The 23,383-nt window shown below is 38.1% G+C and overlaps 1 protein-coding gene across 4 annotated transcripts in view; it reads left to right on the top strand.

Moving 5' to 3' along the window:
• Positions 1-23,383, top strand: part of VCL (vinculin) — a 57,832-nt gene that overhangs the window by 28,630 nt on the left and 5,819 nt on the right. For 2 of the 4 annotated variants that reach the window (XM_014879838.2, XM_088168949.1), the window contains exons 5-18: positions 1,884-2,006; positions 2,247-2,407; positions 8,180-8,270; positions 9,017-9,164; positions 10,028-10,181; positions 11,177-11,352; positions 12,317-12,507; positions 13,865-14,064; positions 14,521-14,649; positions 15,670-15,819; positions 16,379-16,487; positions 17,462-17,764; positions 18,357-18,481; positions 18,713-18,898. In XM_014879838.2, the coding sequence (XP_014735324.1) occupies positions 1,884-2,006; positions 2,247-2,407; positions 8,180-8,270; positions 9,017-9,164; positions 10,028-10,181; positions 11,177-11,352; positions 12,317-12,507; positions 13,865-14,064; positions 14,521-14,649; positions 15,670-15,819; positions 16,379-16,487; positions 17,462-17,764; positions 18,357-18,481; positions 18,713-18,898 (2,246 nt within the window). Of the gene's footprint in view, positions 1-1,883; positions 2,007-2,246; positions 2,408-8,179; positions 8,271-9,016; positions 9,165-10,027; positions 10,182-11,176; positions 11,353-12,316; positions 12,508-13,864; positions 14,065-14,520; positions 14,650-15,669; positions 15,820-16,378; positions 16,488-17,461; positions 17,765-18,356; positions 18,482-18,712; positions 18,899-21,131; positions 21,543-23,383 lie in introns of those variants that run through there. The other 2 variants (XM_014879837.2, XM_088168948.1) reach the window with 2 other exon arrangements.

Raw genomic sequence — 23,383 nt, 5'->3', positions numbered from 1 at the left:
CACTTCCAATGCTGGAAGTGATTGGGAAGTGAGGAGCTGCTGTCTCTATCTCTCTATTGCTCTAGAGGAAACCTACCATTAATCTATATCATCTGCTATTTCAAATGTTTTAGCTTCAGCATGAAGTAGCTAAGGTATTTAACAAAAGCATTCCGTAAAATCGAGATGTCGTGGTGCTGTAGGAAGATATTGGAATTAAAATTACAGTGAACTAAAGAATGCTTATATAAAACCTATATCTAGGTTTTGTAAATTCCTATATAAAGCAATCTAGTTAGTATTTTATAAATACATGTGTAATGTGGCTAGGTGATAAATGAAATGGCTAAGAGCTGTTATGGCACAGAGCATGTTTATAGAGGATCCTGTTTTTATTTAACATGTGTATACTTGACCTTGTGTCTAGACATAGAAAAACTTTGAAGTTCCATATGGAGGTATAGTGTTCTCTAAACTTTTATTTCCCATCAGAAATTACCTTCAATTAAATACTTTTTGCCTCATTTTGAAGAGGAAGAAATTAAACAAAAGGGCAGTCTTCTCATTCCCTGAGACTTTGTTTGACTTGGTATATACACTTCCAGTTTCTCTATGGTTATTGTCTTATATACCTTTAAAATGTAGGTTCTCCCTCACTTCAGTTTGCACTGTTGGGCTCAGTTACAAGCATTTGGGTCTTTTCACTGAACTTCACAGACCTAATTTGCTGTTAGATATGTATGACAGAGGTCTTGGCTAAGTGTCTTTGTTTCTCAGAGTGAGATGTAGGCTTGTTACCTTTATTGCAAATCATCTTCTCTAAACTCATGATATTCTGAATGAATAGTGAGCCTTGTGTTACTGGAATGCTGTGAAAGCTCTGTCTTTGCCTGAGCTGGCTGCTGCTCAACATCTGCAGCCCATGCCCACAAAACATAATGCCCATAGTCCTTGTTGCTTGTAGTTATATTAATGGCCATCTGAACCTCACCTTTCATGGGACTGCTATATAAATGACAGGAGTATGAGCAGGTACAATTAAAGCCAAAGAAGTACTTAGAAGTTTTATGCTGGAAGTAGAGAGGGGAACATGATTACCTGTTAAAGCTTTTGTCATTTAAAAGGAAATGTGGTTCTGCACAGCTTCCCTCTCTGTGCTGTCAGTGTGAGGATCCTACTACTCTTCAGTGATGTCATGAAAGCAGTGTTGAAATGCCTAAGATGTTAACCAGCAGAAAGGTAATTCAGCCAAAAATATTCAGCTTCCTTCCAGTTTTATACCCTGGAGGAGAAAGAGTAGGACAACAACAGCAACCATTTAAATAATCTGAAGTTTTGATGAAGCTGTGTCTGAAGTTTGCATGTGCACTCACTGTGTGGTAAACCTCACAAGTCTTACCTATTGAAAATAGGTCTGCTCTAGAATAAATTTACTTCTTTTCAGGCTTCTAGGGTACTGAAATATTTCTAGCAAGTATGAAGTGTAAATACACTTCTTGACCCTCTGGTAGAACCTCCAAGCAAACGAAAAAAATCCTGATGTTTCTTTTTTCTGTCTTTCACTTCATGGATCAAATCTTAACAGAAAATATGTCACTCTCCTCCCTTAAATCCTCTCCTCCTCCCTTAAATCAGCTTCCAGTGTTCATTAAGTGACTTCATGTCCTAAAACAGTAATTTCAGGTATTTTCCTATTTTATTGATAGGATTTTGAGTAGTCCTTTCCACATTGCATAGTGGCTAGGTTTTGAATAGGTGATTTCTCTGAAGTATCTGGAATGTGTTTCAAGTAACAGCTGCTAATACAAAAGTTGTACACTTCAATATAGTTTTCATCAATCATTATGCCTTATTCTTGTTTAGAAATCTCAAGTGTTTCCATGTTGAATTACTTTAATCTTTAGGAATGACGAAGATGGCCAAAATGATTGATGAGAGACAACAGGAATTAACTCATCAGGAACATAGGGTTATGCTGGTAAACTCCATGAATACAGTGAAGGAGCTATTGCCAGTACTTATTTCAGGTATTTGTTGCTTTTTTTTTTTTTTAATACCATCTTGAATTACTGTTTTGAACTGGAGATTCAATGTCTTATGTTGATTAAATATAACCTGAACATCTGTAATCAACTGCAAGTAACCGTGCTTCTTGTATTAAAGCTACAATCTCTTTGAGATAAAATGGTCCATGCAAAAGAAAATGTTCCATATAAATACCACTGATTTGTCTTGCATATACCTTCTTTTCTCTGGTATTTTCACAGCTATGAAGATTTTTGTAACTACAAAAAATTCTAAAAGCCAGGGAATAGAAGAGGCCTTGAAAAATCGCAATTTCACAGTAGAGAAAATGAGTGCTGAGATAAATGAAATAATTCGTGTATTGCAACTCACTTCGTGGGATGAAGATGCCTGGGCAAGCAAGGTATTTTCATATCTGCATTTGTATGTAGAAATCTAGTTTTTGGCTACTGTGTTTTACCCTTTTAAACTTGTGCTTTTGAGACCACTGAAATATGTATGTGTGCCTCAGTTTTGTAACACTAGGTAATTGCATCATATAATCTCTTCAAGGTCAAATATCTTCAGAGATAAATATATTCATCTATCTTTCAAAATGAGCTTGCTCTCAATAAGCAAATTTAAATTAGTGTGGCATTTGAAGGTGGTTCAGTGGTTTAGTGCAACTCAGTGGTGAAATAGAAGACGGATTTATTCATGCTTCAGTTTCAGCATCATTAGGAAGTCCTGGAATATAGCGTATTCCACTCGGAGAAGGATATTTTTCCCTCTGTGTAACTACCCTACATAATCATTTTTGACAGGAAAATTAGGTATAAAATGTTATCATTCTGCACATTCAACTGGTCTCGTAGCTAGGCATTCATAAGTGAGATTGAGATTTCCCTTCTAGATCCTGCTAGAAAAGATAGGTACTGTCATATTCCTAATGCAAAAGGCTTGGAATCGAGACATTTTAGTCAATTTTGGAGGATTCCTCTTTGAACACCTGCCCATTTTCTCCCTGCCCCATTTTTATTCTGGACATGAGAGTAAATTTCAGGTGTTCTTCTTGTCTCAAAGAAACCTGTTAGATTGAAGAGGCTTTCTGGGTAAGTCTGATGCCTGTGAAGCTGGTTTATGGTCAGGATTGCTTCCTTACAACTCGGTGTTCAGCTGTGTGAGTGACTGCAGCCACTTACCTGGAGCCAAGTGCTGCTCTGAAGTGATGCTGAAGCTACTGAAGTGTCTAGAAGATAGAATCATAAGTGCTGTGGGATTACAAATAAATGCAGCTGCATAACTGAAATTCCTGCCAGATTCTTTTGAGTACTTGGAAGTAAATTGCTGAAGGTATTTTTTAAAGTGTTAATGCTATGAGAAACAAATGAGCATAAATGTCATAAAATCTTACTGAGACCTGAAGCCAGACTAGTTAGTAAACCAAGTCTAGCAGGAAATCTAACATTGATGTAACCAAGACATAAAATCACTTTGGCCTATGTTGTTTGGCACTTGACCCTTAGTTTGCCTCTTGAGTTATTTTGTCACTATCACTTCCTTATTATAACTATTGTATGCATCTCTGTTTTTGTTGTCCTGTTTCTTACCCTTTTCTCACCTTTAGAAGGTAAGCTTTCTTCCACACCCTCCACCTCTACCTTTACTAAACCCCAAAAAAGCATGGCTGTGGGATTTTTTGCTGTGTGCAGACTGTGTGCTGTGCAACTTCTGTGTGCCAGCTGTGACACTGGCATTTATACTTATGGATGTACACACAGTTTAAGAAAGTTCATAATAGCTCTGTCTAGCTGTGTGTAACATTGGCTGTCACTGAGAATGGTAACTGCAAGCTGATCTGCATTAAGACTCTTTCTAAATCTGATTAGAATTAGAGCAAGATTTTACAGCACATTCTTGCTGAATGCTTTTATGTTAATTTATGAGTCTCTGTAGTAACAAATAAAGGGTCCAGTCATGCAGGCATGAGTTTTCTGCATGGCCAGAAAGTTTTATTAAGTCAGGAATTTTGTCTATTCCACACTGTTTTACCCATAGCCTTCCTTCAGTTCAGACAGTTCATGTTCTTTAGGTCTAGGCTTAAAAGTGCAGTCTTGTATGGGCACTCTTTCAATTCAGTTTTATTTTTGGATTTAAGCTTTCCTGTATTAAGGAAATATGATTACAGTTTTCTTTTACACAGCAAATGCAGAAATTTTTGTTGTAAAGAAAAATGTGTATTGCAAAGAGTTGGCAATTTAGGCTTATTCATATTGCTGGTGAGGCAGATTAATAAAGGATTTAACTAAGAAAACAGCTGGTATATTAGCAGTATTTCCTAATGGAAAATATTGGTCGTTATGCTTAATGTATAAATATGTTGTGTGGATTAGTATAATCAAAGTATCATTCTGTTCTGAACTGAGAAATTTTTAATTGTATTTTGTTTTTGAATTAAGATATGCTGATGATTTGGAACTGTAGCACTGGGCATTAATTAAGTGATGACAAAGCATTTGAATTGAAAAATGCAGTGGGATGAAGAAGCAGAAACTAGTTTGCTAACAGTAACCTATTTCAGACCTTATCCTGTATTTGCACACATCTAGCAATTGACTTATTTTGCTGGGAGGGAGATGGAGCTGTTTAGTTGTAGTTGAGGTCACTGTTGCATGCATTTTGTGCCTGGTGGTCAGAGGGAGGATTTCCCCCATGCTTTTCTGGGTGTTTGGGGGGGTGCCCAGCCTTGAATTTTTATCGGTGTAATACATGCCATTGCTGATGTTAGACTTCATTTTATGTTTATTATTCTATCTTGAGTTATTTATACCTTGAGTAATCATAGTCTGTCTAGAGATAATGGAGAATGAACAAGGTATGGAGCCAGAGTTGTAGCCTTTGTAGGAGCTGCAGCTGTAGGCAAACTATTTTGTTTGGTGTTTTTGGACTCTGCACATTACTATTACTGGATTGCAATAATCTCTGCTTATACTGGATTTTAAAAATAGTATGGTGCTTTAGAATTGAAATACTATTCTTGGACAAAATCTTGGGGAAAAGAATTGTATTTATTTTTTCATTCATAGCTTTGAACATTTTTCCTTGAATTTTTCATTTTCCAAGGAATTAAATTTTCTCTTGTATATTATTAGTATTTATTTTAAAATTAATTTGAAGTAATACCCAATTCAAACATCTCTCATTTCCATGGAATTGGAGGGAGTTAACAGTTGTTAGAAGCTGAGAAATATCTAATATCTTGCAGGATTGAACCCTGAATGGTGACTAAGCTATCTATCCTGCCAGAACACTGGCTTTGCCTATTTCCTCCAGCATTGCCTTCTTTGGTCATGAAATGCAGATATCCTTAGACTAGACCACTTTGAGTCAGAGGTTGTGTTTTACATCCAGCAAGGAGTTGTGTAGGGTTTATTTTGCTCTTTTGCATAGCAGAGCCAATACTACCTGCTCCCTGAATAAGCTGAAAAGTCTTGGTAGTGGCAGAAATGATGCATAGGAGTGTCTTAAATAATATTTGCTTTAGGAATTGGTTTGGAAAAAATCCAGCTTCCTCTTTTCAGACAGTGTTGCCCTAGTTGTTTAACTTGATTAACTGAGAGTGTTTATCTCTTCTGCAAATGTAATAGTGCTGATTTTTTTTAATAAAATTCCCTTTGGCCACAGGGGAACTGTTGGCAGGGAGAGGAGGGAAAGAATCAATTTTTGCTGATAAAGCTGTATAAATTTTTTTTTGCAGAAGAGCAGTAGGATTCAAAAAATAATTCACGTTTTCAACTGATATTCTGTTGGCAAATCCCAAAGAGTTAAATTTTAAACATATTTAGCTGTTTAGAGGAGGAATAAGGAATTTAATCAGGACTATCAAGACATTTTCAAGCAGTGAGACCTTGATTAAGTTGCTATATTATTTTAGATGGAGTGTTTCTAATTTTTGTCTTCCTTCTTTCTTAATAGCCTGAATTGGTTGCTAAGTCTAGACCTTTCAGTATGGCTACACCTTGTTGCTTGCCAAGTATCTGATACCAGACACAGCTCTGGAGACACAAGTGCTGTACCCACAAACCTAGTGAAGGATGCATTCTAGTTTTCCATGGCATTACTCAGCTCACTGCAATGAAAACTCATCAGGCTGTAGCTGAGAAGGGGTTCCTTGGGCTGTGTAAATGGGAAACTGGTGCTTTAAGAGCAGTTGTCTTGAAACACTTCAACTGCTATGCTAGGATTTGACCAGATTTTTTTAAATAGCAAAAAGGGACAGTGTTTTGTCAACATGAGTGCAGAGGAGCACAGGATAGCAAGACTCGCCCTGCAGAGCAATCCAGTTATGTAACTTCATATGACAGGGCAGATGGATCCTGTTGCTGCTGGGGCACTGCTGCAATTACAAAATCATGAGTGCAAAAGCTGGAACAACCATGATTTTGTCCTCAGATATTAGACTTTAGATTCAGAAGTTTCCATATAATTCTGCTGAAACTGCAACTCTGCAGGCAGCTGAGACAACACAAAAGCCTGAGAGTAAAAAGGGAGGGGCAAAGACAGTTTTCCCAACACTTTCTCCACCCACTCCTATCATCTCATTGACACAATGAGAAACATCTGTTGCCTTTTAAAATATTCAGTTAGTTCCTTGTTTTAAATTACTTCTAAATAGACAGTCCTGACCTAGACCATTCATTTCAAACTGAAGTGGCTTCAGCCTGATATAAACAACAGAAAACAGTAACACCTACCTTCCTAGGTAGTAAGATTTATATATACATTTTAATATTCAGTGAATATTTGCTTGACTCTTATCATACACTGAATGCACAATTTGTAAGCTGTAGAGAAGATGGCTTTTAAAATAATGTGCCCATCTCCCACCCCTAGCTGCATATCCTACCTTTTGGAAGTTTTTTCAAACAGATCCCAACTAAATTTGGAGACTCAGTTTCAGTCGTCCAGGTGAAAATAATTCTGCTTTTGGTGCTTTCTCTCAGGCTATGTTCCGAGTGCCTTTAAAAATATTCAGCTGCATCACATGAGATTTTAGAAAGCTGATTGCTGAATTATATTATAGCACCTTATGGATAGCTGACAGACCAACATGCCCAAATAAAAATGTCAGAATAATCAGCCTTGTATCTTTAAAACTAAGCATGCAGAATGAACAACTCCACAAAAACGTGGCATTTCTTTAGTATTGTCAGGATAGCACGTGCTATAGCAAGATACCGATAGTAGTAGGCTCCTCTTCAAAAGCATTGGACATGGGCAGTCTGATTCAGATGCTATGTGAGAGCCAGGTTTCTTTTTGTCATCTCTGTACCAATTATGGGATCTTAAAAGCATTTCAAATGATAAGTGTGATAAAAAGCTAGTTTGGTTTTTCCACAACTTCTTACTTAGGTACTTGTTACTGTTTTCACTGTCCTTCCTTTTATGTAAGGTGGAAAAGTTGTGGCCTCTAGTGGAGGGATGGCACATGAACAATGTACAGACTGTGCAAATCGGAGAGATCAGAACTGGGAGGTTGTTTCCCCTGCAGCCAGAGGTGTTGGATAGTAGTGGCATAACAGTGAAAGAAACAGGTTCTTAGATGCTTCTGGCAGAGGAGTTCAGAGTTTAAACAGTCACATGTAAATACATGTCGTTATCTCCAAAGACATTCAATTCCACATCTGAGACTTCCAGAAATTAGCTGGTAGTGCTATTTTTCTGTAAACAGTAAGTGTTTGACTTGAAGCAGCAAAGCAGGTGAGAAATGTAGATGTGCAGTCTCTTACACTGAAGGAAGTAATAAAATTCACTGGCCAATTGCCAGATATGCATACTCCAATTACATCATAACTCTTCTATGTGCCCTGATGTAAAATGGATCTAACTCCAAGATATGTGCTTATTAGGGCTCCAACTTTAGAAATTACAGCACTAGTAAATAAATAAATAGAAAAAACACTAAAATTGCATGCATAATTTTTGCATTTTGAGTGAAATTAAAATGTCTGTTCTAACTGGAAAGAAGCAATTATGACCTGCTAGTTTGAAAACAGGTTTTGAGCTGCTTATATGAATGTGTTTTTATAAGTAGACTCTGCTTTATAGAACCTCTGTCAGCTTTGGTTGTGTTGATTACTTGTACTTTTATTTTTTTTGCTTTGAGAATAATTTTGCTGCTTTCTCTTTTGTAAAGGACACTGAAGCCATGAAGAGAGCTTTAGCCTTAATAGATTCAAAGATGAATCAGGCAAAAGGTTGGCTGAGAGATCCAAATGCACCTCCAGGTAATATTTAAACACAACAGCATCAAGTATTTTGATTTTTTTGAGGGTCTTATTATTTCTTTTGTTTAAGACAAAATGGTCTTTAAGCATTACTAGCCCTTACATAGTGGATCATTCTGAAGGAGCCTGTATTTACTCCTTTCTTTAGATACTGGGAATTGAACAAGCTGTGTCTAATGACCTAGAAGCTTTGCTGTTTCTCAAGGGTCTAAAAGATATGTATTCTATGGAAAATACATCTTATTTTGCACTCGAACAGTAAACCCAAAAACTTATTAATTGAACAGTACTTAGGTGCAGCCATGGCTAATATTTACAATCCCTTCTTTTGTATTTTCAAATTTTTGTAACTTGAGATGTCTCTAACAGAACCTCTTTAAATGTTTTTCAGTCTTCACATAAAATTTTGAGTGTGAATCTGCCATAAATACACTTAATTACAATCGCCTTTACTTATATAAGGAGTTTACAGTGGTATGTGTCTTTAAAGTCAATAAAACTTGATAGAGGCCTGTTCCATTTGGATATTGAAAGATCTTATCAGATGGATTTCCTCTGAAATCAAACGAATACAGTTGTAAAAGTTGGATGTGAATTGTTGTTTTTTGGTGGATATCTCAATTTTTGGTGAATGTACTTCCATGCCTGAACCTAATGCAGCTGAAAGGATGTGATATCATGTAGTAGCTCTCTTGTAGATGTCAAGGAATGTGAGGTTTGTTGCACTGACTGGCTCTGTGTCTCAGGGGATGCTGGTGAGCAGGCCATAAGGCAGATCCTCGATGAAGCTGGCAAAGCAGGAGAGCTGTGTGCAGGCAAAGAGCGCAGGGAGATCCTGGGCACGTGCAAAACCCTGGGGCAAATGACTGATCAGCTGGCTGAGCTCCGGGCAAGGTAAAGCTCTTAAGTGGGATGGACACTTCCCAAGTGCTATTAAAAAGTTTTTTTTGCAGTTATCACTTGCTAACCTGTAGAAAAGCAGGCCAGAACTGTATTTTACCTTTTTTATTTCAGTCTCTTCTGATAAGAATAATGTTTTAATAAGTGAAAGGTTAATTATATAATAGGATGATCAGAATTGCTCAAGTAGATAATTCTGAGTTTGAGTTTTTGTCTAACACAACCTTCCTCCAAATTAGGCAGAAAGGAAACTTTAAGCTCTCCGGTTAAGTCTGTTCTTCAAAAATGATATACCTCAATTACTGTAAGATCCATGGATATTCTACTTTTTAGGTGCTTTCTGGGATGTTAGGGGACATGTGGTTGTTTATCCTTCATTGGCAAATTCTGCTGAACTTTGTGTGGCACGTGATTGAGGCAGCTAAGACATTTTATTTTCATATTTATGTTTTTATTGACTTGCTGTCCTCACTTAGATGTGGTGAGACTTTAACTCCTGCAGATTCTGACTCTGCAGCAGTCTGTAAATGAGGGGAGAAGAGGCCTTGCCCTGGATGCTTTAATGGAACTGTATCCTTAAATGGCTTTACTTTTTGACACTTAAAAAATGTTTATTCTTCTGAGGATGCTAAATGTCACATGCTGGAATAGGGAAAATATGCTCTTGGGTTGTATCTCTTCTTCTGTTCCTCGGTTGTTTTTTGTTTCCTTAAGGAGGAAACAAAACCTGATTAAATACTATATCCCTTGCAATAATTGCTGGGAATACTCATAAACAGGTTTTGTTCCCTCCTCACTAGAAAATAGCTTTTGTCAATCATGAGCTGAATCTGTGGTGCTGTTTTTGTCTGGGGCAGAGGACAGGGTGCTACACCCATGGCTATGCAGAAAGCCCAGCAGGTGTCCCAGGGCCTGGACCTGCTCACTGCCAAGGTGGAGAATGCAGCCCGCAAGCTGGAGGCCATGACCAACTCCAAGCAGGCAATTGCTAAGAAGATCGATGCTGCTCAGGTACCACTAGTGATTAACAGATAGCTGAGAATGTGATTACAGTGCTGCTGCTGGAGCTGGTATACTGAACTGCTGGAGCTGGTTCCAAACAAAACGCAGTTACTTGATAGGAAGAACATAGAGGGGATACGTGCTTTAACAAAGAGAAATCTTAATTTAAGTCATTTACAGCGTATGGGAAGTTTTGCTTCTGTTGATGATCCTTTTTTGGCTACTTACTTGGCATTACTAAAAATGTCAAGGTTGTTAAATTAAAATGATGGAACACCTTGAATTGGCATATAAACTAATCATATTAAAGAAGAGTTTCAGATTGAACAGACTTATTTGTGGGTAAAACCAGAGCCCTTTTTTGGGAGTGGAGTTGAGGATTTAGAACTTCTTATTAATGACAGAAATGATGTTAATGAAACTACACTTTCTTTCAGTTGATCTTTTATTTTTGTTACTCTTAATATCCCTCAATGGTCAGTCTCTTACCCAGTGATGATTATGATGGTCATCAAATAATGGATATTCTCTATATACACATTATCTAAATGTGTATATGTGTCTATTATCAATATATAAAGATACATTAATATTACATATGTATCAAATGAAATGATAATGGGACTTTTTAGGAAGAGCTCTGTGGAAGTACCACCCTGGGCTCAAGAGCATCCGTTTTCATTTTTTTCTGAAAGTCACATCATCAGTTTCTAAAGGCAGTGATTCAGTTGTGCTTTTAAAATATTGTTGGCAAATGCTGAGGGGACAGATAGAATATAAAATCTTTGGGTAGATTTTATCTAGTTTGACCTTGTTTTTCAAAACAGAAAAACAATGAGGCAATAGAATAATTTCATGGTATCTAAAAACCAGAAATTGCTTTTGAGAAGTATTTTCTGTTAAATCAAGTTTTGAAAGCTGTATTTGTATTTCTTTCTGTATAAAAGCATGTATAAAATAAACATTACTTTTAGTCTTCAATTGTACATAACTTTTCTGTCAAGAATTGGCTTGCAGATCCTAATGGGGGCAGTGAAGGAGAAGAGCATATTCGGGGAATTATGAATGAAGCAAGGAAAGTTGCAGAACTATGTGAGGAGCCTAAAGAAAGAGATGATATCCTTCGTTCCTTGGGGGAAATCTCTGCTTTGACAGCCAAGCTGTCAGACCTGCGACGACAGTAAGGATTTGTTTTGTCACCATTGATTGATTTGAATGGCCTTCATGTGCAGCTCACCATGCTGAGCAAGATCAGAATATTGATGATGAAAATAAACCCTTGTTAGTTGTTCAGCCTAGTGATTTCTATCTCAAAGCCTAGCTTGCACTAGCTTCCTTTAAAAAAGGGTAACCAGAGATGTATTCCATAGAAGTATTTTCTTCTACTGCCTATGGAATATTTCAGGAGGAAGCTGAAGCCAAAAGTGAGCTTGTTTATACTGTCAAAACAAGGTAATGAGAAATAAGTTTGTTCATGCAGATAAATGTCATCACTGGCTTTTGCTGAGCCGGTTACTAAATATCAAAGTGGAATATCTACCACTTCCATCACTGTCAGTGTTCTGAGCTGTAACTGCAAGCTACACAAAAGATAAGACTTTCAGAAATTATATTTCTCTATCAGTTTTGCAAACTGGCTGCTTGAGAATGGAAGAGGAGAAAGTTATTGTACAAACTGTGATCTTCACCTAAGGCTGGTTGCAATATAGCAATAAATATTTTTCTTGCTTCATTAGTTAGATGCTTTAATCAAGTTTTTATTGAGGTTTAGCTGCTGTAGGTCTTAATGTGCTACCTTTTGTCAAGTTTATATATAGCCTTTGGTCTGTGGCTGCTGACTCTTCTGCTTGTAATCTGCATGGCATGATTGCAGTTGCTCATAAGACAGCCATGGAAATGGGAAATCAATTCTTACACCAGTATTGGCAATGACAGTATTATGCCTTCCCCCACCTCAGTGCTGTGCTGAACATAGGTCATGTCCAGGTACCACAGCAGAGAAGTGCTGCTCACAGTCTCAACCCAAGTGTAAAATTCAACCTTATTTAAAAATAAAGTGCCTTTTATTGTGTCTTCCTGCTGAACTTGAGATAATCTGTAAATGATCTTCATATGACTACACTTTTTTCTTTTTTTATCCTTAGTGGGAAAGGTGACTCTCCTGAGGCCCGTGCCTTGGCTAAGCAAATAGCTACATCACTTCAGAATTTACAGTCCAAAACAAACAGGGCTGTGGCAAATACAAGGCCAGTTAAAGCAGCTGTCCATCTGGAGGGCAAGATTGAACAAGCTCAGAGGTGGATAGACAATCCTACAGTTGCTGATCGAGGAGTAGGTAAGTGTTTCTCCGTGATTTTTTTTCCTCCCAGTTTTAGAATCCAACTTGTCACTAATTTTTTTGGGGAAACTACTGCTCCTGAGATGCTGAGGATGCATTGAATCTTCACTGGTGTGGAGACTTGAAGATTTATACCTAAATCCTGACTGCAATTACAGAATTAAGCTGGCCCATGATTCTTTGTGTTCTTTCCTAAAGAATGGAAGAACATGTGCTGTAGAGAAGACAAACTTAAGATTGTTCCTTGATTTTTCTCATTATGCAAGTATTGTATCTCAAATTTGAATTTATATCTACTCCAGCAAATTGAGTGATTAAGTCCTTCAGAGGGGAGAAGAACATTCATAAACCTGAGCTAAAAGTATAACTTGTATGGTTTCTGGGTTATCTGAAGAGAATGCTAATAACTAAAGAGAGAGGGGATTTGATAATTCCAGTATGCTCTCAATGACCATACAACTGTGGTTCAGGAGTTGCTGGCACTTGACAGGATACTTGTAAAAAAAGTAACTTAAGAATATAAAAGGTGGCAGCAGTGCTGGGTGATTCTTGGATAGTCTGGCACTGTGACAACTTCCTAAGTAATATTAAGCTTGCTCACAAACTTGAATTACTTGTGGGGTTAGCATTAGCTTAAAATTATTCTTCAGTAGGTCTTTGATGGACTTAATACATGATGAGTGCTTTTAAAAGAATACTGCTATTGTATTATTGAAAGAACAGAGAATTACATTCCTGTGAATGAGCAGGAAGCATCTGGAAGTGAATGAAGGAAATTACCCATGCTAAAAATAATCTTTTTTTTTACAGAAAAGCTTTCAACACACTGTGGAAGCTTTGTTAGGTGTTTGCTATCCCCACTGTCCCTTCCAATCCAGACTACTTGACACTTCTTACTTATGGCTTCTGGAATTCTGGAAGAGGGCATTTGGCTTTTAAAGTTATGTACTTGTCTTTTCTTCCCTTCTTGCTGCTCATCTGAAAATGATGTGGAGATGAATTGCAGTGTTTGGAATTTGCAAGTGCTTTCTGTTGGGGTTGACAGATGAGTTATTTAGAAATACCTGACAGCTGCCATGGTTAATTTTTGTCAGACCACTCTAGTTAAAAAGGATTGATCTCTAGCCAGAGTTGCTGTATTAAGCAAAAGGCAACTGGTGACAGTTGAATTCCTCTGTGGTTTTGAACTGTAATTATTCAGTGATAAACTGCACAAGATCTTTTCTACCACCTAGACAGGTGTTGTTAAACGCCAAGACCTGGAGGTGTGCACGTGTGTGTGCAGTACTCGGTGGTGCCCTGGTTTCCCCCTCTGCCTGTGGCAGTGTTAATGCTGGGTCCCTGTCCCCTGCAGGCCAGGCTGCCATCCGCGGGCTGGTTGCCGAGGGCCGGCGTTTGGCCAACGTCATGATGGGCCCGTACCGGCAGGACCTGCTGGCCAAGTGTGACCGCGTGGAGCAGCTGTCGGCACAGCTGGCTGAGCTGGCTGCTCGAGGGGAGGGAGAGTCCCCCCAGGCCAGGGCCATTGCTGCTCAGCTCCAGGACTCGCTCAAGGTAAGGACTTCACTCCTTCAGCAAGCCTTCAGTGTGGGAGGCAGCCATGGAAACACAGCTACACACCTGCTGCTTTAGCTCAGGTGTTCAAAGCAAACTTTCTACAAAGGCCTTGTTATCGTGCCATAAGGCTTAATTTCAAATGAACAGTTTAGAAGAAAAATATAAGTTTCTCTTAAAATAAAATAGTATGCTAGCATTGCAAATTTGAGGGGCAGGGTGTCACATCATGCTGTTAATGGCTTCTAATGCTGCGTCAAGGAGTGGGGTATGTAAGCTCTGTATATTTCAAATTATGTAAAAGGTGACTAATTGGTCATACTTGTAAGGTAATTTTATCTTAATGTCTGCCATTGGAATGGGATTTTTTTTTTTGCAAGAGAAGGTTTTATGATATTTGAACACCTACAACTTTATATATCTTTCATATGCTAATAATTTTCCACTTTTTTAAAGGATCTTAAATCACGGATGCAAGAAGCAATGACCCAGGAAGTTTCTGATGTTTTTAGTGACACCACAACTCCTATTAAATTGTTAGCAGTAGCAGCTACTGCTCCCTCTGATGCTCCCAACAGAGATGAGGCAAGTATAGCCAGGTGGTCTTTTCTTTCCATATAAAACTTCAGTTATTGTTTAATTTTACCTGAATTGGTATTTTGAAAAACAAATCAGTGTTCTGAAAAATGAATTGGTATTTTTTTTCTCAAGTTTGTGATACATGCTTATTAATTCTGACAACATAATGATTACTATGCAAACCTCTCCAGACTCCTGGATAATTTGTATAACCCTGGAAACAGTGCTGCCCCTGACTTCAGGAAATGGCAAAAATGTCTCCCTGTGTTGTCATTACCACATTGCTATCAGTGGGCTACAAAATTCTTGTGCAAAAATCCCTAACGCACTAGTTGGTGGATTTTTATATCTCAGCATTACATGAGTTGATTACAATAGTCAAATTCATGCCAGAATTAATCAACAGATTAAACCTGCTCTCTTGCTAGATATTGTTTCCTGTACTTGAAAGCCACAGGCTGCACATGAAGTACCTAAAATGTCTGGCAGTTCTGTTTGGCTGTTTTGGCTTTTGGCTACATGATCAACATAATTCCCAAGGCTTTGGAAGAATTCAGCTTCATTGCAGGATAGCTTTTTATCCAAGTATTCTGTTTCTTGAATATCTAAGGATTATAAACGGAGGGAATTTCTTTTCAATGTGAATTTTTGGTGTAAATCCCCTTATTTATCTTTCAAATATAGTTACTTTTGTATTGTGGTTTTGAAGATGAATATCTGAGCTAAAATAGTTTTAATAGAGTACTTCCTGCAGCAGCAGTCATCAGGAAGTACTGAACGTCATACCTTGAAGCTATAAAGTGTATATACATCTCCTTAGTTGTCTCATTGAGATAGTAAAGAAGCAAGTCTGGTAATGTAAAGATTAAAAAACCAAATACCTTCAAAGCTTTTGTGTCCTTTTGCATCCTTTCAGGATGAGTTAAGTAGGGATGTTATGAAGGTGTCTGACACTTTGAGGAAATTGTGTATTCTGTTAAGGAGGTGAGGGTTTTTTAAAATGTTTTTTTCTCTTTTGACAACTAGGTGTTTGATGAAAGAGCAGCAAACTTTGAAAATCATGCTGCTAGACTGGGAGCTACAGCAGAAAAAGCAGCTGCAGTTGGAACTGCCAATAAAACTACTGTGGAAGGCATTCAGGCAACAGTAAAATCAGCAAGGGAACTCACCCCACAGGTGCTTGCTGGGTTTAAAGGCTGGGGATGACTTCTGGGCGATTTTCCTTATGCTTCTGTTCTCAGAAAAAGTTGTTAATAGCAACAGGGAACATAGTACTGGCACTCTTAAAAGGGGAATGGCAAATATGTCTATACATGATACTAAGTAGAACAAAATGATCAAATGATACGTTTTATTCTTCAACTCTTGCACAGAAGTATCTGTAACTTATACTTGAAATAAAATGATTTTGAGGCTTAGTAAAATATGCAAGTGGAAAAAATGCTCCTTTTTTTTTCCAAAATAAACATATCTAAATGTTGGTAGTGTAATGAGTATTGTACTTTATGGTTTCAAGAGTTGTCTATAAGATAAATGAGTACATAATTGAAGTTCCAGAAAAACGTACTTGTGCCAGCTAATTTCAGAAGATCTTCAAGGAGCTAGATGTTGCACTAGAATTAATGAATTTTCAAATGTGTGGAGCTACACACCAGTCCTGAAAAAACAAATGCATTTTCAAGGATGTGCATAATGCTGATGTGTACTGACAATTAAAAATGTCTTCTGTTGGCAGGTAGTATCAGCAGCTCGGATCCTCTTGAGAAATCCTGGAAATCAAGCTGCTTATGAACATTTTGAGACCATGAAAAACCAATGGATTGATAATGTAGAAAAAATGACAGGTAAAGTAGGAATTTTTGTTGAAGATCCTACCTGTGGCTAACTAGCTTGTATAGATTTTTCTCCATTCTGTTTGGACTGATGAAACACACAAAGAATAATGACTGACTAAAAATAAGATAAGTGGGAATGTGCTCTCTGACACCAGGAATATGTATATGTTATAGGATCTACAAAGTAGCTGCCTTCTTATCTGTTAATACTGAGCTGTAGAAAAGCAAGTCCTGCTTTAGTTCTTTTTTGGGAAAAATCAGGATACCATCATTTTTTATTGTGGTTGCTATTTTAGCAGTATATCACTATGACAACTTGAGATTTTCTTCTATATAATGTTGGCATGTTGAAATAGGACAGATAATTAACTGAAGGAAAGAAAACATGTTCAAAATATTGTAACAGCTCGATGAACACAGAGAAGAATACAAAGCTCCTGATCCTGCTGAGGCATTGAAAGGTTTCAGTCCTTCCCATGTGCAGATGCTTTGCACTGACCTGCTGAGCAGCTGACTGTGTACTGCCTCCTCCTGCATCCCAGTAATTAAATCCTGGGTATTTTAAATCTCACTGCCTTGTCACTATGAATCACCCCTATGTGAAAAGCACATCCAGAGCGGTATTTCCTTTGGAATGAATGAGAGTACAAGAAGTACTGAATATGCTTAAAGAAATTTAGTGTGAAGAATGAATCTCTGCTGCATATACTGTGAAAGCCAGTTCTTGACTGAAACATTGCTTAGTGGAGGAGTAAGAGCTTGGGGTGTCATTAACAAGCTTCACCATGGTAACTGTCACAGAGGTACAACAGAATCAGAAGTTAAACTGCAGCAGTACTTTGGTCTGATTTCCATGTCCTCTTCTGCTCTTCCCCACATCCCACTTTTAAAATACCTTTCTAGTTTAGAACTATCTCTGGAATACCAAATATCCCTTTCCACAGATGAAACTAGAATATTAATGTATTTAACTTTTATTCTAGGGTTGGTGGATGAAGCCATTGATACTAAATCTCTGTTGGATGCATCAGAAGAGGCCATTAAGAAGGACCTGGATAAATGTAAAGTTGCAATGGCCAACATGCAGCCTCAGATGCTGGTAGCTGGTGCCACCAGCATTGCCAGACGAGCAAACCGCATCCTGCTGGTTGCAAAACGGGAGGTGGAAAATTCTGAAGACCCTAAATTTCGGGAGGCTGTTAAAGCAGCCTCTGATGAGCTGAGCAAAACTATATCACCCATGGTAATGGATGCTAAAGCTGTGGCAGGCAACATTTCTGATCCTGGTAAGGATTCAGTCAGCTAATTTAAAATGTGCCTTTTATTGACTGGAGATGATGTGAAGTAGTGCTCAGTTTTTCGTATACAGCTGTGTATCTCCTTTTATGTAAGTATGGTGTACACTTACATCCCAGAAGGATGAAATCAAGTTCACACTACTAACTGCTGCATCCTGCTGTTCTAAAGTGCAATCAAAGGCCTTTGGCATATTCAAGGGAAAAGGATTCTGCATTCTCTTATGATATGTGCTTTCATATTCTTAATTAGAAGCATTTGTTACTAGTTTCAAGTAATACTACTTTATATAAGAAAGTATTACATATTTTATCTTATTCTGAAAGTTGTTCAGCAAATTACTTTGGCTGTTATTGTGATTGTTAGTGATTATTACTCAGCCAAGGCTTTATTGTATGCATGTTGCATATGACACTAACATTTCAAGCATACAAGTCTGCTGTAAACAATTTGGTAGTTTTTAAACACACACATAAGTGTACTTAGCACAGAACACTATTGAAGGAATTTTTGGGGGTAGTGTTCTAAATATTACTAAGTTCTACTAAATTGGTATTAAACTGTAATGAAATTTTTGTTCAGGTTTGCAGAAGAGTTTCTTGGATTCTGGATACAAAATTCTGGGAGCTGTGGCCAAAGTCAGAGAAGCCTTCCAGCCTCAGGAACCAGATTTTCCTCCTCCTCCTCCTGACCTCGAGCACCTTCATGTAAGTGTAGATAGTTTGTAGTAAAATACAGTTGTCATTGACATGTGAATTACAGTGAAATGACTTAGGTATATTATTATTCCTCAAAAGGAAAGATTAAAAACATGGTATTTTCTGTAACAGGAGCACTTGAAAAACTGAGGCCATACAGTCATGTCTTACCATGACACCATTGTTCACTCAATCTTTGCTGTATTTCATTGCACTCAATAAGAAGTTTGCCCTCCTTAGCTGACTGATGAGCTCGCTCCTCCGAAACCCCCGCTGCCAGAGGGTGAGGTTCCCCCGCCCAGACCACCACCACCTGAAGAAAAGGATGAAGAGTTTCCTGAGCAAAAGGCAGGAGAAGCAATCAATCAGCCCATGATGATGGCTGCCAGACAGTTGCATGATGAAGCCCGGAAATGGTCTAGCAAGGTAAGAAATTGTTGTGTTTTGTGCTAAAAGGATTCTTTTATTTTCAGGATCAGTGTGTTTTGACTTACGACAGTGTCTTTCACAGAATAAGTAGTAAAAACACTGCTGTAGGAGGGATTACAAACCCTTTCAAGATCAGAGTGAACTAGGGTTAACAATACTTAGACTTGCTAGACTTTGTTAACATAGCTCTGGGAACACAGATGCACCCTGTATGCTAAGGTGTTGGTGATCCTTGGTGCTGGTATTGCCTAGAGAGTCACTAATACTTATGCTTGTGCAGGCTGACAAGCTGATTTGCTCTATTTAAGTGACTTTGAAATGTCTATATGGGAAAGTCCATATGGATGTTGCAGATCCAAGCTGCAGGAATCATGACCTGGTTTGTCTTAATTCTGGAAGAAGCTGCAAGGTACTTTGCAGTTCATCTGATGCATTTATGATGGGAAAAATGACCACATATAGGCGACCTGGTCTCATTTTTTTTTTTTTTTTGGAGTGAGTCATGTTTGCTTTTAAGGCTGAAATCCTGAATTTCCTTCCCATTTCAGTGCTATGAGGAAGTGTGAATTTGTTGGTTTCATAAATGCTAATATCACTTTGTTTTGCTATTCTCTTTTCTCCCTCCTTCCCCCCAAGAGCTACATTTTTCCTCTGGCAGAAGCTGAGTGCTGAGTAAGAACTTCAGAGATTTAGCTAAATTTGAGGGTCACAATTTGGCTTTTATAATCTCACCCTTTCTTTGCACTAAATTAGGTGGTAAGGAGATCAGTGGCTTACAGAATCAACTTAAGTGCTTTGCACTAAAGGAAAATCTGTTTTGCAAGCACAAATAAAATACAAGACAAGTTTCTTCAAGTCTGTCTGGGTGTCTCTAATCCAAAATCCACAAAACACTTCTGTTTTTAAAACTCGCCTGTTTTTTCTATTATTAAAACTCTGAACTCACTTGACTGGTTGAAAGAGAGATTGATGGATAGTGCTACTGAGGAATATAGGCTAGACTTGGTAAAACAGAACTATGAGGTCTTGCATATATGAAGTCCCAACAGACTGTGTGTCAACTGTCTTGCCTTTTTGCTGATCACTTTAGTCTACTGGTACTTTACCTGTAGTAAAGTGGCAGGGATGGGTGAACAAGTACTTAGTCTTTAAAAAAATGTTGATAACATTGTTCATTCTTCTACGAATGCAAATCTGTTTTTACTCCTTTACAAAAGCTGCTCTTCACTGAAAGCTTCTGGGCTTTCACATACTCTATTTTTCTCATGGAACATGAACTGAACAATGTATGTTGCTTTAGTTTCCCTGGCTTCTCCCTCATTTGAATAAATCAGAAAATGAGGGATATTTGGATACTTTTCATTAGATTAAGACTTACCTTCCAAGGCTGCTTTAATTTGAGTTGATTTGGCCTTACAAGTGTTAGAACTTCCAAAATTCCTGTATGTTGTTGTTAACAAAGATGGATATTTTTCCTATAAAAGGCCATATCTTAGGCAAAACACAGTTGCAACTGCAGTTTTTGGTAAGGGTACCTTTACTTTTATCATACTTGGCTTTAGTTGAAGAAAGAGAGTTAGTAAACTTGTAGGCTATTTTTGTATTGAAATATTGCTGTCTTATTAATGCCTATATTGTTATACCTCTTACCTCTTCCTTGAGAACTTCTCTAACATAATTTGTTTGCTTGAACCTTCTCTTTTTTTAAGGTAATGGATACAACATATCATGGCAAAACAGTATCATATGCTTCATAATCCTCTTTTTAAATTAATTCATTTTCAGTCTTCAAGAACTGTAATATTCACAGTATTCATGGCATTCAACATCACCTTCTTTTTCCAACCCTGTGTTGCTCTTTTACATGTTCTGTGTGGTACCTCAGTACTTTGCTTCTACAGTGTCTTCCATCCCATCTCTTTTTTTACTCTACAGCCAACAGTCAGTGGCTTTTCTGCTGCTATCTGCTCTTATCACACATATGAATGGGCTTCCATACAAAGCTTTGTATCTGAACAGACACCACAGTCATCAGCTGCTGTGCCTGCTCCTGTGCAGTCAGAACGGCTTCCACTGAGACAGAAAAGCCATTCATTTAATTGTTCACCTGTCAGTAAAATGCTGTTCTGTGGGTCAGCCTCTGTCTGCAGAAGCTGAATGCTCAGATGGAAAATGTTGCTGCATATTTGAATTATAACTTCTTACTATTTTTGATAACTTTGGTTTACAGGTGAACTGTTTGTTTCTTTCTGCTGATCTTTTATTACTTCCCGTCCTCCCCTTGACCTGATCTTAGAGCTGCCTTGTCAGATCCTGAGAGGCCAAGAGGATGTTTTGGTCACTAAAACTGCTGAGTTTGTGCTCTTCTACCAAATTCTGCTTCTTGTACTAACTGTCCCCTGTTTCTCCACCCTTGCTGCCACCTGCAAAGCCTGATGTGACTGTGATTAATGAAGCGGCTGAGGCTGGTGTAGATATAGATGAGGAGGATGATGCAGATGTTGAATTCACTCTCCCCTATGACATTGAAGATGATTACGAGCCTGAGCTGCTGTTAATGCCAACCAATCAGCCCGTTAACCAGCCCATTCTGGCTGCTGCTCAGTCTCTACATCGGGAAGCAACCAAGTGGTCTAGTAAGGTACTCCTGAGTCCCCGGGGACTGATCCGCGTGCATCCGGCCACTTGGAACGCTGACACATTTGCACCACTCTTGATCCCTGCTGGGCCCCGCCATCCTGAATGAATAAGTGTGTCTGCACTTCATTTTAAGGACTGAGAGTGGCTTCACGAGTTTGCTAGATCTGTTTGTCAGTACCGGATTGAAGCTTGATTGGGGTCACTTATTAATATTCAAAGACTTCCTCTTCCTTTGCATCTGCCTGGTCTTCTTTGTTATGGCAGTTTTAAAATTATAAATAGGGATTGTCTTCCTCCCCTTCTGGTTCCTTTTTCTATTCATGTTGGCTACCTGGGAAGCCATGGTTAATGGTTTCCTAATGACTTCCGGATACAGCAAAGTATACAGAATTCAAGAAGTCATTTAAGGTGTCTATTGTGCTTGGCCTCAATTGATGCCGTCAATTAACATCCCTTCCAACAAGGAATGGCTTTGTATGGCAGTGTTTATGGAAGAGACTGCCTGTCTGCTGGCTTGCACTGGGCTGTATTGCAAACGCTGGTCTTGAGAGAGAATTCTTGTCTGAAGAAGCTGCACTGAATGCTGTTAGCTGCTGAATTGAGATCCTGTCTATATGAAACCAGTGGAAATCTAACGAGGTTCAGACATTCACAAGTAGCCTGTCTTCTGTCTAAGCACAAATGTTTGCAAGATTGGGCACTTTTCATAGCATGCTGCAAAAAATAAGGTTGGTGTCCCATAACAAACAAATGTTAGGGGAGTGTGCATATGTGTGTGTGTATACTTACTTACCTAGATAGTTATACTAAACCATTTAATAAAAAGGGCTTTAAAAATGTTCTTGTCCTTTTCAGATTCTGGTGCTTGGATAACTTGTTAGACACTGATCCTTCTACGTGAAAACATGGAAAAGCTTTGTGTTATGTCATTTATATCCTAACTGGTTGTAGTAGCAAACTATTTAGCAAATAGGTCACGGTAACAAATAGTTCAGCTGTTTGGGTCACTGTATGTGTAAAATGCCTGGGATGTCATCTTGAACTTGCTCAGAGTGAGCCACACAAGTGTGTGCACAGGGCAGAGGATACCTTGTCTCAACTGGGTTCTCACTGTGTAATTTTTTGCTCTGAACTTCATTGGTCATTATCTGTGGGATTATTCCAGGGAAAGTGAGTACTAATACTTAAACTCACTCTGCTATTATTTCATCACACAATAGGAATGCTTCAAAGCACCAAATAGTTCTCTTTTGACTAACAACTTTCTGTGAAGGGGAATAAGAGAAATATACTAAATGTACTGACAGACTACTAACGATCAATCAGCTAGGTCTGCTTTCCCTTGCACTAGGTTTCTCTTTGGAACAGTGTATAAGAAATGGGTTTGCCTTGGTCACAATTAATTCACATATCAAATATTTCTCAGATGTATTTCTGTGACTGTAAACTTCGACATACAAGAAATCTTGATTTGAATATAAGAAATATCACTAGATTATCTTTTGAGAATGCATCTTCTCTCCTGGAGGCTTTACTTTAAAGGGAGAGGTTGTATGAAAAAAGATATTTTTTCAAGGAATAACTTATAAATAAGTTGCCTCTCACTTCCACGTTACCGGTGACAGAAGTTTTATGTGTTGGATTCTTTTTCGTTTATCCTTTAGCATTATGAGCAGCACAGCTACTGCAGATGCCACTGAAAATTTCATGCTCAACTGTTATGACTACAACTGGTTTAGCACATTTTTTAACTTTAAAAGAAGTCTTTTTCTGGAATCTGGAATTTCAAATGCTAATAACATGCTTTATCCTAAAATCTAGTCATCAGAGCAGTAACTCATT

Source organism: Sturnus vulgaris, chromosome 8, assembly GCF_052056855.1.
Source record: "Sturnus vulgaris isolate bStuVul1 chromosome 8, bStuVul1.hap1, whole genome shotgun sequence".
NCBI lineage: Eukaryota > Metazoa > Chordata > Aves > Passeriformes > Sturnidae > Sturnus > Sturnus vulgaris.
This window is presented reverse-complemented; position numbering and strand designations above follow the sequence as displayed.